This window comes from Dermacentor variabilis, unplaced genomic scaffold (genome assembly GCF_050947875.1).
Source record: "Dermacentor variabilis isolate Ectoservices unplaced genomic scaffold, ASM5094787v1 scaffold_12, whole genome shotgun sequence".
In the NCBI taxonomy this organism is placed as follows: domain Eukaryota; kingdom Metazoa; phylum Arthropoda; class Arachnida; order Ixodida; family Ixodidae; genus Dermacentor; species Dermacentor variabilis.
Genome location: NW_027460280.1, coordinates 14,207,972 through 14,222,658, shown reverse-complemented (window position 1 = coordinate 14,222,658; position 14,687 = coordinate 14,207,972). Strand labels below are relative to the sequence as shown.

Below are 14,687 nucleotides of genomic sequence, written 5' to 3'. Positions count from 1 at the left end.
CTCTTGCTTTACGACCTCGCGCAAGTCGAAGGTGAGGCTTGGGGGGGCATAGGCAGTAGGTGAACGCCTCAGGTCTTGTACTTGAAGTTCTTCGCGGATGATCGTGCCGATAAAAGCACGTAGATCTGAAGAATGGGGAACCTGAAGATCGCTGCTCTCATTTTGAAGTCGAAGAGACTGCAGCTCGTCTAGGCGCTGACATGTGGAAGGGATGTCTTGGACAGAAGCCGGATTTTGCACGATTAAGGCGTTGAACACGACAGACCCAATGCCTTTGAATATGTGCCGAACGCGTTCGGCTTCCGTCATGATAGGATTCGCACGGCGGCACAGAGCCAAGACATCCTCTATGTATGAGGTGTAAGACTCTTGTGGAAGTTGGAGGCGTGTACCCACCTTCTCTTTGGCGACATCTGCACGGCCAGACGAGGAAGCGAAGATTTGCCGCAGCTTGGAGGTAAACGTGGACCAATCCGCGATGTCGGATTCGTGGTTGAAATACCACGTCTTTGCAAGAGCGGTCAAGTAGAATGCGACGTGCCTCAATTTCTGGGTGTCGTTCCACTTATTGCAAGAACGCACGTGGTCGTAGCGGTCGATCCAGTCGTCAGCGTCATCACCGCGGAGTCCTGCAACGCAGCGGAACCGCGTTGAGGGCTCGTCACAGTCCAAGAGGGCACCGCAGGCGGGGTCGTCTGTGTGGTAGGGTTAGAGGCGCTGGAAGAGCCGGGGTTGGAAGTGTACATCGTTGTAGGGGTAGCCGGGCGCAGGCGGCGACCGGAACGTAGCTCCATCGAGAACGGGAACGCGAGAAGACGTCGGGGACTTGACGTACGTCCACCACATTATAAGACCGGGACTGAGCAAGCCGTCCAGCGCTTCTTTATTCCAAAAAAGGCAACGCCCCAGCTCATGCACGAAGAAAAGCAGGGAAGAGGATGATGGCTATCTACAACTGAAAACGATGAAGTACTTAGTGCAACACTATATATATATATATATATATATATATATATATATATATATATATATATATATTGTGTAGAGGAGGATTGGAACGGTATAGCGGGTTGTCCTCTATCCCTTTCATGACATCGAGTGTTTTGTCGGACTCCGACGTCGTCGCTTAGACTCTCTTACACAAGTCCAAATCATTCTCCATGTAGCTGGTAAATGATTCACCCGATTGTTGTGCACGTCCTCGCAAACGCGATTCTGCACGCAGCTATTGGCGCATTATAGTCTGCACGGCTGCTGCGCCATAAAAATCCCAATTCATCATCATCATCATCATCATCTGCACGCAGCTGGCACACAGCCGGGCTACCAAACACAGCCACTAATGAGGTCTTGAACGAGGACCATGTCAGAAAATTGGACTCATGGTTGTACCAGAGTGAGGCCACACCCGCAAGATAGAAGAGCACGTTGCTCAGTTTTGCGGGGTCGTCCCAGTTGTACGCGTTTCCCCTCTGATAAGCCGGCAGCCAGTCCTCCACGTCGGTGCCGTCCGCGCCGCTGAAAATGGTAGGGTCCCTGTGGCGAAGCACACCAGAGCACATGACGAACGGAGGAGGCACTTGCTGAGATGGAGTACGAGGGGTTTGCTGGGATGTGCCTTCTAGCATGGGTGAGCATAGGGTGCGGAATCGAAGTTCTAGAATGAATGTTGTAAGCCGAAGCACCCTAAACCACTTGTAAAGGCGTTTATTACTCACCGGCCTTTGGGGCCGACCGCTAGAGCAGGGCACGGACTGCCAGCACGAGCAGTGTTTTCCGTGCAAGAGCACTTAAAAGAACGACCCACTAGAGAGTGCTGGAGAAGACAACCCACTATGCCGTTCCAATCCTTCTTTACAATATATATATATATATATATATATATATATATATATATATATATATATATATATATATATATATATATATATATATATATATATATATATCACTTTTCATATGATTGGACTACAGGACGGCGTCATCGGTGACCAACACGTTGCAGTGACTGGAGCCGTATCTACGTTAAGCTTCCTTTGCCTGCAGTGTCGCAACAGTTCGCTTAAATCACATTTAATTGTCATCCAAAATCAATCACTGAAAACGCATTTCAGGCTATAGGCAAAAATTCAAAGCTTTTGGTCTGTAGAGAAGTTCCCTTTCTCAATGGTAATGTGTTCGGCATCATGAGTGGCTGCAATTTGCTCCTACAAACAATTTTAGTATAAGGGCTTTTCGTGGGCCCTCTTTCCCGCAACTGTTGAATGTACAGCGTTACTGTCAATTATTTTCAACACCGTAGCCCCCTCCTCGCTGTAGTGCTTAGCTAAGCCAAAATTAAATTAAAAGTCAAACATCACATCAGTACAAAGATGGCTAACATGGCTCAAGATTTCGATGACGGGTATTGTTACGTGCTTCCGAAAACACAACAAGCAGCTGTTATTTTCTACTAGTGGCACCTTCGAACCAAATTCTACATCTGATTCCACGTTATCCTTTGCAGACTCCTCCTTCCAGGATTTTGTGGATCACCCGTGCATGGCGGAGATCAAGCAGCGGTCCGTCTTCATTCACGTAGACGTTCCGGGCCAAGAGGACAACGCCACTGAACTCCCCAGCGAGTGGGTGAAACGTTTGTGCTTCATCACCACAACAGTAGCAAAGCCCATACAATAGCGGTCGTAATTACCATTAATGTCGCCAGATGGGACGGAATGGGTCAAGTAACTACAGCAGAAACTCGCAAACTGGGTCCAGCGAATGCGGGATATCCATGTGTCTGTCTGACCGCCCAACAGCACAAACCAATCTAGAAGACGTCTACATAGGGGCTTGGACAAGTCAAAAGGTTGTTGGCAATCCATCTTCCACTAGCTGAGCAGTAGGCCCAGAACTCTAGAAGCGTTTCTGGACCAAAGATAATGCTCCGTCCGTATTCGCCTCGGGTATGTTTTGACAAGCTGTTCGTTAGACTATGTCTAGAAGTTACGTATGAAGGCTTATTTTGCTTGCCCGAGAAAACTTGAAAACTTCACATAAAAAAAGGTAACTCACGCATATGTTAATCGTGTGCTAATGCAGATCGCTGGTATATACCATGCTTTTCTGGAACCGGTGCCATTATTCAGGATTTCTAGGAAATGTACATGTACTGAAGACGACTGGTTTTAACTTCGTAATTAAAAACACCAAAAGCTGCTAATCTGTAAACAGTTCAGTATTACGTGCTAAACGCATGCTTTTGCAAAGACATACATTAATAAAGGCAGCTGCATAGATTCCACAGTTTGTAATAAAATTTTCTCAATGTATAACGTTGATAGCCTGTACATGAATGCAAACATCTGCACATATGGCAGCCATGTCATTTCTAAGCCGAAATGCAATCCTTGAGAAATGAATCGTCTGCCAAAACCATTATTACACTTTGCAAGTAAGTAGCACTTTAGATATTTGGTTATACTGCCAACAAAAGAAAAATTCATGCAGCTCACAAGGGTGTTGAATGAGGCACATTGAAAGGAGATCTTGTAAGCATACTGTATAGTGCCTCTTTCATAGCCAGCATTTCATGACAACGTTTGAGGCAGAAAAATGCGAAATTTTATTTTTGCAAATTGTGTTCATGTACTTGCCTTGCATTGATTGTGACTATATATATATATATATATATATATATATATATATATATATATATATATATATATATATATATATATATATACCAAAAAAGGCAGTTCTGGGTCCGGGGAAATATTCACAGTGAAGCAGACGCGCGTATGAAGCGGTTACTTGACGTTCCGGCCGGGGCCGGATCCCGGCCGACACGTCAATAAACCGCTTCATACGCGCGTCTACATCACTGTATATATATATATATATATATATATATATATATATATATATATATATATATATATATATATATATGGGTAATGAATGGCATGTCAGCTGCTGGCAGGCCTGGTGGCGTTTGAAAAATATGCGCCTTTCAAAAAAAATGGGGGGGCGCAGAAAAAAACACTCATTTAGAGTAAAACCAGCAGAAAAGACCTGAATGCTTAGCATAACCATGATTAAGAAATAACACCTATATTTAAAACGATAGCGATGACACTATGTAAAAAGATAGTATGCCCCATGGACAGCTGTCAAAGGTATATGCCTGTATTGTTTCTCTAATTTTCACTTTCAACCATTATAGTACTGAATCCATGCTAGTTCGACATGCCGGTTATGAAATTACAGTATTTTAGGACCTCACTTATTACTTATGATGCACAGTCGCTTGTTTTACGTCTCGCGTTTCAGTGGCTGCCCTTGCAAAATTGAACAGTAGCCTACAAAACAAATACGACACAAGCAAACCAGGGTAACGTGGAAGCTTGGGCGAGTTGGCGGTTCAATGTCAACATGTTTGCACGGCGCAAAAACGAGGACTGAAGGAAGAACACAACACAGGCGCTGTGTTGTGTTCTTCCTTCAGTCCTCGTCTTTTGTGCTGTGCAAACATGTCGATATCATACAGGGACCAAAAATACAAGAGAAGTGCCGGCATAAAGAAATGCAGGCATAAGCATAGTGCCAGAAGACCTGCATTATTCACTTTATAATTTAAAATGCCTAGTGTCATGTTCACCCAAAGCATCCCCCATGTTCTTTTGCTGCCTGAAAGCAAACAGTTATTATAGCTTTCCCTTACTTTGCATCTTGTAAGCAAGCAACCCTGAACACCGATTACAACTGCAATAACTGCATGTCATACTTTACTTCGTCTACCCAAAATTTATTGCGTCTAAAGTAGAATCCATCAGAATATATCATCATTATGAGCAGCAGCCTGTTTTATGTCCACTGCAGGACAAAAGCCTCTCCCTGTGATCTCCAATTACCCCTGTCCAGCGCCAATCGATTCCAGCGAGCGCCTGCGAATTTCTTAATTTCATCACCCCACCTAGTCTTCTACCGTCCTCGACTGCGCTTGCCTCCTATTGGCACCCATTCTGTAACCCTAATGGTCCACCGGTTATCTGGCCTACGCATTACATGACCTGCCCAGCTCCATTCCTTTCTCTTAATGTCAATTAGAATATCAGCAATCCCAGTTTGCTTTCTGATCCACACCGCTCTCTTCCTGTCTCTTAACGTTCTGCCTAACATTCTTCCTTCCATCGCTCTTTGTGCGGTCCTTAACTTGTTTTCGAGCTTCTTTGTCAGTCTGCAAGTTTCTGCCTCATATGTCAGCACCGGTAGAATGCATTGATTGTACACCTTTCTTTTTAATCATAATGCGAAGTTTCCAGTCAGGATCAGACAATGTCTGCTGAAAGCGCTCCAACCCGTTTTTATTCTGTAAATTTCCTTCCCATGTTTAGGGTCCCTTGTGAGTAATTGACCTAGTCGAACGTACTCCTTCGCAGATTCTACAGGCTGACTGGCGGCCCGGCTATTGATCATTATCTTTGTCTTCTGCATATTAATCTTCAACCCCACTCTTATACTCTCTCTGTTAAGGATCTCAATCATTTGTTCCAACTCATATCCAGTGTTGCTGAGCAGGACCATGTCATCTGCAAATCTAAGGTTGCTGAGATATTCTCCGTTGATCCTTACTCTAAGCCTTCCCAATTTAATAACTTGAATACTTCTTCTAAGCACGCAGTGAATAGCATTGGAGAGATTGTGTCTGCTTGTTTGACTCCTCTCTTTATAGGTATCTTTCTACTCTTCTTGTGTAGAATTAAGGTAGCTGTGCAATCTCTGCAGATACGTTCCAAAATATTTACGTAAATGTCCTGTACTCCTTGCTTACGTAATGCCTCTATGACTGCTGGTATCTCAACTCAATCAAAGGCCTTTTCGTAATCTATGAAAGCCATATAGAGAGCCTGACTGTACTGTGCGGATTTCTCGATTACCTGATTAATGACGTGGATGTGATCCATCGTAGACTATCCCTTCCTGAAGCCAGCCTGTTCCCTTGGCTGACTAAAGTCCAGTGTTGCCCTTATTCTGTTGTAGATTATTTTGCTGAATATTTTGGCCCCTATAATCTTTCAATTCTTGAACGTCTCCATTTTTGGGGATTAGTACAATGTTTGCATTCTTCCAGTCTTCTGGGACCCTTGCAGTCAATAGACACTTCGTATATAGTGCCGCGAATTTTCCTAGCACTATGTCTCCTCCATATTTAATTAACTCGACTGTGAACTTCAAGCTTGTTCTTTCTGAAAGGTCTGACGATCATTACCTGGTCACCAGCGTTATACGTTCGAAGCCGTGCATCCCTGTGGTAATAGAGCTTGGTGTTATTTTGTGCCACCCCCATGCTCTCTTCGACTAGTTCTTGTGTTGCACTTAGCCTTTCCAGCAGATTTAGTACGTACTCTACCACGGTTTGACTGTCTTTCCTCCCACATCTCTTGCAATATTCTCAGTGGGGAACGGAGTCTCCTCTCGTACATTAGTTCTGCTGGAGAGAACCCCATAGCCTCATGTAACCTCATGAGGAATCGTTCGCAAAGCAAACTTAGTAGCCGGAAGCCAATTCTCCCCTTCCTCCTTGTGCTCGTAGCAGAGCGCCCGCAAAAGTCGCTTAAGCACTGAATGCCATCTGTCTACACTATTTGACTAAGGATGATAGACGGAACTGTGTATTAACTTTATCTCGTACTTTTGTAAGAATTTGGAATTCAGTGAGCTGGTGAATACTGACCCTTGATCGGCCTGAATTTCGGCTGGAGACCCGACTCGGGCTAATACTGTCAAAAGCGCGTATGCTACCTCGGTGGAGCTGAATTCTTTCGAAGCGATTGCCTCCAGAAAATTTGTAGCCGGACACAGCATGATAAACAGGTACCTGTAACCCGACTTTGTCTTTGGTAGACACCCTACCGTGTCTATCACAAGTTTAAAAGCATCTGATATTAACTTCTGGTTTACCCGAGCGCTAGGAGGCGTCGAATGATCTCGCAAAGTTTTCTACGTCTTTAAAACAGCCAGTCCAGTATTATTCCATAAGCAATCTTTCTTTCGATTTGTTTATGCCTGGGTAGCCGGACCTCCTGTTTCCATGACAGAGACCCAAAAGGTCCTCCGTGTACTTATTAGGTACGACTAATTGATCCATAATCCTGCCCTTTTGATCTCTGTAGTGCCGATATATCAAGCCTCCTTTTTCTTGCAACGCCACGCTGCACCTAGCAACGCCTTCTTTAGCTGTTACCTGTAATTTACCGAGGCTGGCGTCATTCTTTTGCTCAGCTGCCAGTGACTCTCTGTCCACGCGTAAGAGCCAGTTAATGTTCTTTGAGGCCGGTGAAAGTAACGGCCCTGTCTTGCTTGCGAGTGTGTTAGCTGGCTCGCTCTACAGGTGTGAACTTTGACACATGCCTTCTGATATGCGCTCGTTGAGCTGGTCAGCTGGCCGGATTTTCTCAACCGCTTTTTCATCCCACAGCTTCACAGATTGTCGGATGATTTTGTAAAGCTGCTTTAGACACATGCATTCAATAATCACGTCTCTGATCTCCTATGTTTCCGCGATTTTTAAGCACTCGACTAGTTTTGCCTTTAAGCCATATGCAAACTCCTGATATTCCTCGCTATATTTCTTGCCCGTGCTTCGAAACCTTTGTCGAAACGCTTCGGCTGAAAGGCGGAATTCTTCAAAAGGGTAGTCTTAACCTTAGCATAATAATATGCATTTTGCGCACTGAGCCTGGTGGTTACTTCAGCAGCCTCACCCGGCAACTGGACCGCAACCGCTGGGACCATGTACTCGGAGCGAAGTTCATCTTCTCGCAAGTGCTTTCAAAATTTCCACGGAACAAACCTATGTCGTTCCCGACCCCAAATGGCTTTAACAAGCTGTCCATGCGGTATAATTCTGCCTCACTTGCTCGTTCCAGAGCCCTTTCACTCGCTCGAGACAATTCCGAACGTTTACATTCAAGGCTAAGTTGCATTTTTCTTAGCTAGCGATCTTTCTCGCGTTCCTCTCTGTCCTGTTCTTCTTCCTTTCTTGGTGTGTCCCGTCCTTCTCTCTCTATGTCCTGTTTCTCTTTCCTAAAAAGTCCTAACCCATTTCACTGTCCTCCTCACTGGCCTGTTCGGGAAATCAAGTTTAATATTTCCGGTTACATCATTTCCTTGTGTGCCTCTAGGCCCAGTTCCTCACCGACAACCAACAATTCGTCTTTCAGCTGTGTGCTTAAATCCATGATTGCTGCTTTACTGCCTTGCTCCTGATCGCTAAACACAACTTGGTAAACTCAGCATGGCTAACAATGAACAATCCAGCTTCCCTACTGTTTTAAACTGAACTAGCACAAAACGAAGCCTAGATAGTCAAAGCCAAAAATCAAGCACTCGCAGCAGACACAGCATCAGGTCGCAAACTCCATCCCACCGCGGCCACCAGTTGTAAGACTTGGGGTGCGGCATGTCAAAAGGGGTAGCTAGCCCATGGCGTCGTCCGACTCACCCACGCTAAAGACGTTGTTGAAGGGAGGAACGTGTTCTCATCGAGAACCGAGAATTACTGATTTTATTTTGATTTTATTTACAATATCTACATGAAGAGGGGAGAACGTTACATCTCATCAGTCTAGCATGACTGAAGCGAAGCACACCGAGGAGCCGAGAACGGCTGCTTCAAACCCACTTTGTCCTCTCTAGATCCCTAGGCCAGGGAAACTGCCGTCCAACCTTCGTCCAATCGGAGCGTCCAGAGTTCTCGAAGGAGTCGCGTGGAGGGCGACGGTTCAACACTCACCACTCACTCCCTCACCTTTGTTTCATTGAACACACAGAAAGGAGACAAGGGTTATCGCGCTTGACTCAAGCTGGCGTGTCTTGGTTCCTGGGATCACCCCGAAGTTAGCTGGGGCGTTTGTCAAAGGACCGTGGTGGTTACGGGAGTGCGCGAGGGAACGCCGTAGGAGTTTTCAAGGAGTTTTCTTGCTCCCATTGGTCCGTGAAGGTGACAGTGAACCAGCTAACAATACTCGGTCCGCCAAACGTGTCGCGCCTTGCGGGCGCCGGATTCGACCCTTTAGGGCTTATCTTGTCCCACAACAATATTCGTCATCTGTCTTGCCCGTAGTTCGTTTCTTTAACGCTGCGAGCCCGGTACATCCAAGTCACGAACGACTTGTGCGTTATCAGCATGACATCATTCTCGACAAGAAAGTATCGAGCGCAGCAGTCTCAAGATAGGAACCACAAGCAAGACAAATGGCGATTATTGTTCTGGGACAAATATACACTCCAAAGGGTGCAACTGTTTTAAGAGTGTAGGCGCAAACAAGTTGTGTATTCGCATGCACACTGTAAGAAAAGTTTACACCCTCTGGGCTTTATATTTGCCGCACCACTATTATCGTCATCTGTCTTGCCCGCATTTCCTTTCTTGAAAACGCTGCGCACGTTACTTTCCTGTCGCGAATGCTCTGTCATGCTGATAACGTGCATGCCGTTCGTGACTTGGAAGTACCGGGCTCGCAGCATTAAAGACAGAAAATATGGGCAACACAGATGACGATTATTGTGTTGTGGCAAACATACACCCCAAAAGGTGCAACTATATTTAGAGTGCATATGACTCTTGAGAGAGTGCAAACGATCGCTGTATAGCCTTTATAGTATGGGTATATAAGTGACATAGCCTCTGCCACTATGCAAGTTCTCACTCTTTAAGTCTATACTACGGCCGTGGGGGTGAAAATTTACCGTACTTTTGCTCCAGTTTTGTTTCAGTGGGCACAGTTGACATTTTGAAATATTCGAAAAGTATTCGCATTTGCGAATAGCAACCATTCGATTGGAAGAGCGAATCAAATAGGACACTATTCGATTGGTTATTCGCATACCCTAAATAAAACCAAACAAAATTCTGCTTAAACGGACTCACTCGTACTCAGGCTCAACAGAATTCTATTCGGCCTGGCTCACTCGGGCACTGACTCACCAAAATTATATTCAACCACGCTTCTTCGGACACAGACTCAAGAGCAGTATACTCAGGTGCGCTCACTTGCACTCAGGCACGAGAATTCTATGAGCGGGGCTCAATCGCTCAGCAACGCTCAGTCGCACTCATGTAAAAATTCTATTCAGCGGGCTGACTCATTCCCTAGCTCTCCAGACTTACCGTCAGACACAAGAACTTGTGGGATCGCACGCGCATCCAGATATCTCCGGAGCGGCCACGCGGTTATCATGCGATGATCACGTGCTCGCTCGCGGAGGGTAGTGGGGAGAGGGCACGTTCGCCGCTCCCGCTGCTCTTCGCGCCTGGCCGCGACGCCCGAGCCTAGGCACCCCGTTCCCTCCTTTCCCTTTCTTGGAACAGGGGAGACTCCCTCTCCGCCGCTCGGGGAGAAGCGCTATTCCCTCGATGCATATTTGTCTTTCGACTGAGGAGCTTGCGACTGGCCGCATCGCAATCCAGCCGCTGAGACCGCCGCACGCCGTCCCCCTGCTGCGCTAGGCCTTCGTGAGCGACTGATCGCCCCAGGGCCCGAGCGCAGATCCACTCTGGCTGAGCTGAACTCTTAGCCTCTTTTGTGGTTCAAACATTGTGCGGTTTCTTTTGCCTCAGACGTGCGGAATGCTCCGCCGCTGTGGTTTTGTTTTGTATTGGTGTTTGCTGTTGTTGTCCAGTTGGTGCTTGTATCTTAAGTTGAATAAACACCTTAAGTCGAAACTCACCCTGTCCCGCTGGCCTGAACCCGCCGTGGTCGCAACTCACTGCGAACCGCAGGTTAGGGGTCACAGCTCTGACTCTTAGAGCTGCTGCGAAAGTGCTAGCGAGCGAATGCCATTCCGCCGGCGCTGTGCGATCCATAGAAGGGTCAGGCACGCACGCGCGAACTTGAGTAATACCCCTACATTTGGCGCCCAACGTGGGGCCAGAGGTGCATGTGACAGGCTGAGTCTGTTTGTGTGAGTGACAGCCACCACATAAACGAACCATGGCAGCATACGGGGCTGACTTACAGCCGTTGTACACGCTGTCACAGGTGGCTACGAACAGGCGACAATTCGAAGCGGCAGTAACTGCTATCACTCAGTCATACCCTGCGGCGAACCTTAGCCCTGGGAATTTGATCAACTTCGAAGAGGGTAGCGCTACACATGATGCGCGCTCTCCGGCAGGACGTACCCTTGAAGGCGTGAGGCACGCCGAGCCCTTCGCCAGAGTTTGTGGAGAGCATGGAGCCACAGCGGCACACTTGCTTTACGAGTCCCGCTCCTGTGCCACACATTACTGGCCAGGGCGAGCCTCAGCAGGTGTTGTTGCGCGATGCGATGCGATGCGCCTGATTGAGAGGTTGACAGGTGCTGGGCAGAACACTGTGCTGACACCTGCCCGCAGCTGCTAGACCGAGAGTGAGGGTGGACTTACCCACCTACAGCGGGTATCATGATTCAGTTAGCGTCAACGAATACCTCGATCGCGTGCTGACTTACCAGCACGCAACGGGCCTGTCCGATGGCGAGATACTAGAACGTGTCGTACCAGTGTCGCTGACTGATCATGCTGCCCGCTGGTCCTGGCTTACTGGCTACCGGTCTAGCACGCTTTCCGAGTTCCGAGCGACCTTACACGAAGAATTCCTGCCGTCAGGTTTCCAGCGTCGTCTGCGGCGCGAATTGCAGCTACGCACTCAGCATCCGGACGAATCCTTGCCGACGAACTTTATCATACCGCGACCCTTCTGCTCCGAACTGCTATAAGGTGGAGAGAGTCACGCGATAAGCTCATCCCAGCTTCGCAGCATACCTAAGAGGCGGCAAGTTCAGCGATTTGGATGAGCTGGCCTCGGAGGCAAAGCGCATACAGGCGGATATACCCGCCTCGCGCTCATACGCCCCGCAGGGGCGTCTGCGTAAGCAGGCGTTTGGTGTGTTGCGACACCACGTACCCGAGCACACGAGGGTTGGACCCTCCCGCGTGTAGCCGTGCGCGGCTTAGCCGTGTCCGGGGAAAGGGGGATCCTGGGGGTTGAGCCGATGCCGGGTGTTCGGACCTTTCAGGCCCCCCGGCGGAGGCAACAAGCCTCTTTGGCCTCTGCTTCACGTAGACGGCACCCCCGGACTGACCCACCCGGGGGACATCGGCAGTCGCCTTTTCCTGTCCTCCTCTCCAATCTTCGTCTTTCTCTCTCGCCTTTTTCATCTTTCCTGTCGTCTCATCACTTCTCCTCACTTCCTAGTTTCCCGGCGGCAAGGGTTAACCTTGTGTAGCTAGCCAGCCTTGGTTATGCTGTATTTGGTTATAGCAGCGATGTACGGCTGGTGTTGGCAGGGTTTCTCTAGCAGGAACTCCTGTCACGTCCCCCTGTTGGGCTCCATGGTGGCTGGTCGGCATCGCGGCCGAAAACCCTACTGTACTTATGGAAAACGCTTTTCCTAAACTCCCTGATTGCCCTCACAAACGACGGCGCTCCGAAGAGGTCTTTCAGTTTTTCTGACGCCGAGTCCTCAATCTTCCTCGTTTTCATGTGATCCACGCAGAAAAACCAGCTAAACAAGTGCTAACAATCTCCCGGTTCCTTGTATCTAAGTCTCTTACCGAAGTTTTTGGTCCAGGATATAAGGTGTCGAGGATGGCTAGCGGAGACCTCCTTTTGGAGCTCCGCGATCAGAAGCAGTTTGAAAAACTGCCTCAGCTAGTATCATTTGGGGAGACCCAAGTAGTAGTAACCCCGCACCGCACGATGAATACCTCCCGCGGCGTTGTCTCGGACGATGATTTGCTGGAGCTCACTGAGGCTGAGCTCTTAGAGGGCTTCAGCGAACAGAATGTTATAAATGTCAAAAGAATTAAGATGAGGCGAGATGGTAAAGAAATTGCGACCAAACACCTAATACTCACCTTCAATTCAAGTGTCCTGTCCGAGTCAATCGAGGCAGGGTACATCAAGCTCCGTGCAAGACCGTACGTGCCAAATCCCCTCCGATGTTTCAAGTGACAGCGCTTCGGTCACAGCTCGCAGAGCTGCAGAGGCCGCCAAACCTGTGCGAAGTGCAGTGCCCGCGAACATACTTCTGAAGCTTGCGTGAACACTCTCCATTGTGTAAACTGTGAAGGGGAGCACGCCGCATACTCGCGGTCGTGCCCGTCCTGGAAAAAAAGAGAAAGAAATAGTCACAATCAAAGTTAAGGAAAACATAAGTTTCAAAGAGGCACGCAGGCGGGTAGCATACCTGCCAAAGAAAAGCTTTGCCGATGTGGCGCGTCAGGGGGCAGCGCCACAACGGTCTCCGGCGGCTGTCCGACCCACAAGCAGTGAGGCGGCAGTGACGCCATCCGCCCCCCAGGCGGCTGCAGCTGACGCTGCTACGCCAACACAGCAGACGGGGCCATCGACCCCGAAGGTGGGCGCAGCCGAGGCTGCCCCAACCTCCCCGGCCCCTCCCAGCGCTGGCAACAGCCGGCGCAGCCAAATCCCGCAGGGTGCCCCATCGACCTCCGGGCTGGTGGGCACAAGGGTCTTGCCTTCCGAGGCAGGACTCACTCGGAAAACTTCTCGCTCTCAAGAGCACGTGTCCGGCGCCTCGCTAGAGGCAATGGACACAACACCTGTCCTCAAGGCGCACCAAACGCCTAAGGAGCGGCGAGGCTCCCTCGAACGCTCCAGAAAGGGCAGAACCCCCGTTACAGGGCCTCGAAAGAGCTCTGCAACCTAAGACATCACTTCCGTTTCCGTAAACACAGCACCAATTTTCTTTAAATATGGCTACGCAAATCATACAATGGAATGTCAGAGGTCTTCTAAGGAATCTTGATGACGTGCAAGAACTCATCCATAAACACAATCGAAAAGTGTTGTGTTTACAGGAAACACACTTAAAACCAAAACACACAAATTTTCTTCGACAGCACGTTACTTTTCGCAAAGATCGCGATGATGCTCTCGCATCATCGGGCGGTGTTGCAATTATAATTCAAAAAAGCATAGCCTGTCAACGTTTGCAGCTACGAACGGCCCTTGAGGCAGTGGCGGTTCGCGTTATTCTGCTAAACAAACTTATCACTATTTGCTGACTTTATATACCCCCACAATATAAACTAAGCAAACATGAATTTCAGTCCTTTATTGATGAATTGCCAGAACCCTATGTTGTTCTTGGCGATTTCAATGCACATAACTACCTGTGGGGCGACCCTCGTATAGATGCGCGAGGACGTCTTGTCGAACAGTTCCTTCTTTCTTCTGGTGCTTGTCTGTTGAATAGAAAGGAACACACATATTGCTCTCTTGCAAACAGTACCTATTCTTCCATAGACCTTAGCATAGTCTCCCCGTCTGTACTGCCTGAACTTGAATGGGAAGTTACCGACAACCCTTACGGCAGCGACCACTACCCTATACTGCTAAGATCACCTAAAGAAAACAAATATCCACCACACGCTCCTAGGTGGAAGATTGAGACAGCTGACTGGGAGAAATTTCGATCTCTTACTAGTATCTCGTGGGCTGACATGTCTTCGCTAGGAATTGATGCTGCAGTGGAGTTTTTCACAGCCTTCATAATAGATGCCGCATATAAATGCATATTACAAGTAAATGGGTTGGCATGTAAACGGCGTGTCCCGTGGTGGAACGACGATTGTAGGATCACTCGTAAGAAACAAAACAAAGCGTGGGGGTTGCTACGCGCCTCTCCCACTG

At 48.2% G+C, this 14,687-nt stretch overlaps 1 protein-coding gene across 7 annotated transcripts in view; it reads left to right on the top strand.

Moving 5' to 3' along the window:
- Positions 1 to 14,687, top strand: part of LOC142566053 (uncharacterized protein ZK1073.1) — a 434,522-nt gene that overhangs the window by 288,328 nt on the left and 131,507 nt on the right. For all 7 annotated transcript variants that reach the window (XM_075676780.1, XM_075676778.1, XM_075676779.1 and 4 more), the window contains one exon: positions 2,507 to 2,624. In XM_075676780.1, coding sequence (XP_075532895.1) covers positions 2,507 to 2,624 — 118 coding nt within the window. The remainder of the gene's footprint in view (positions 1 to 2,506; positions 2,625 to 14,687) is intronic.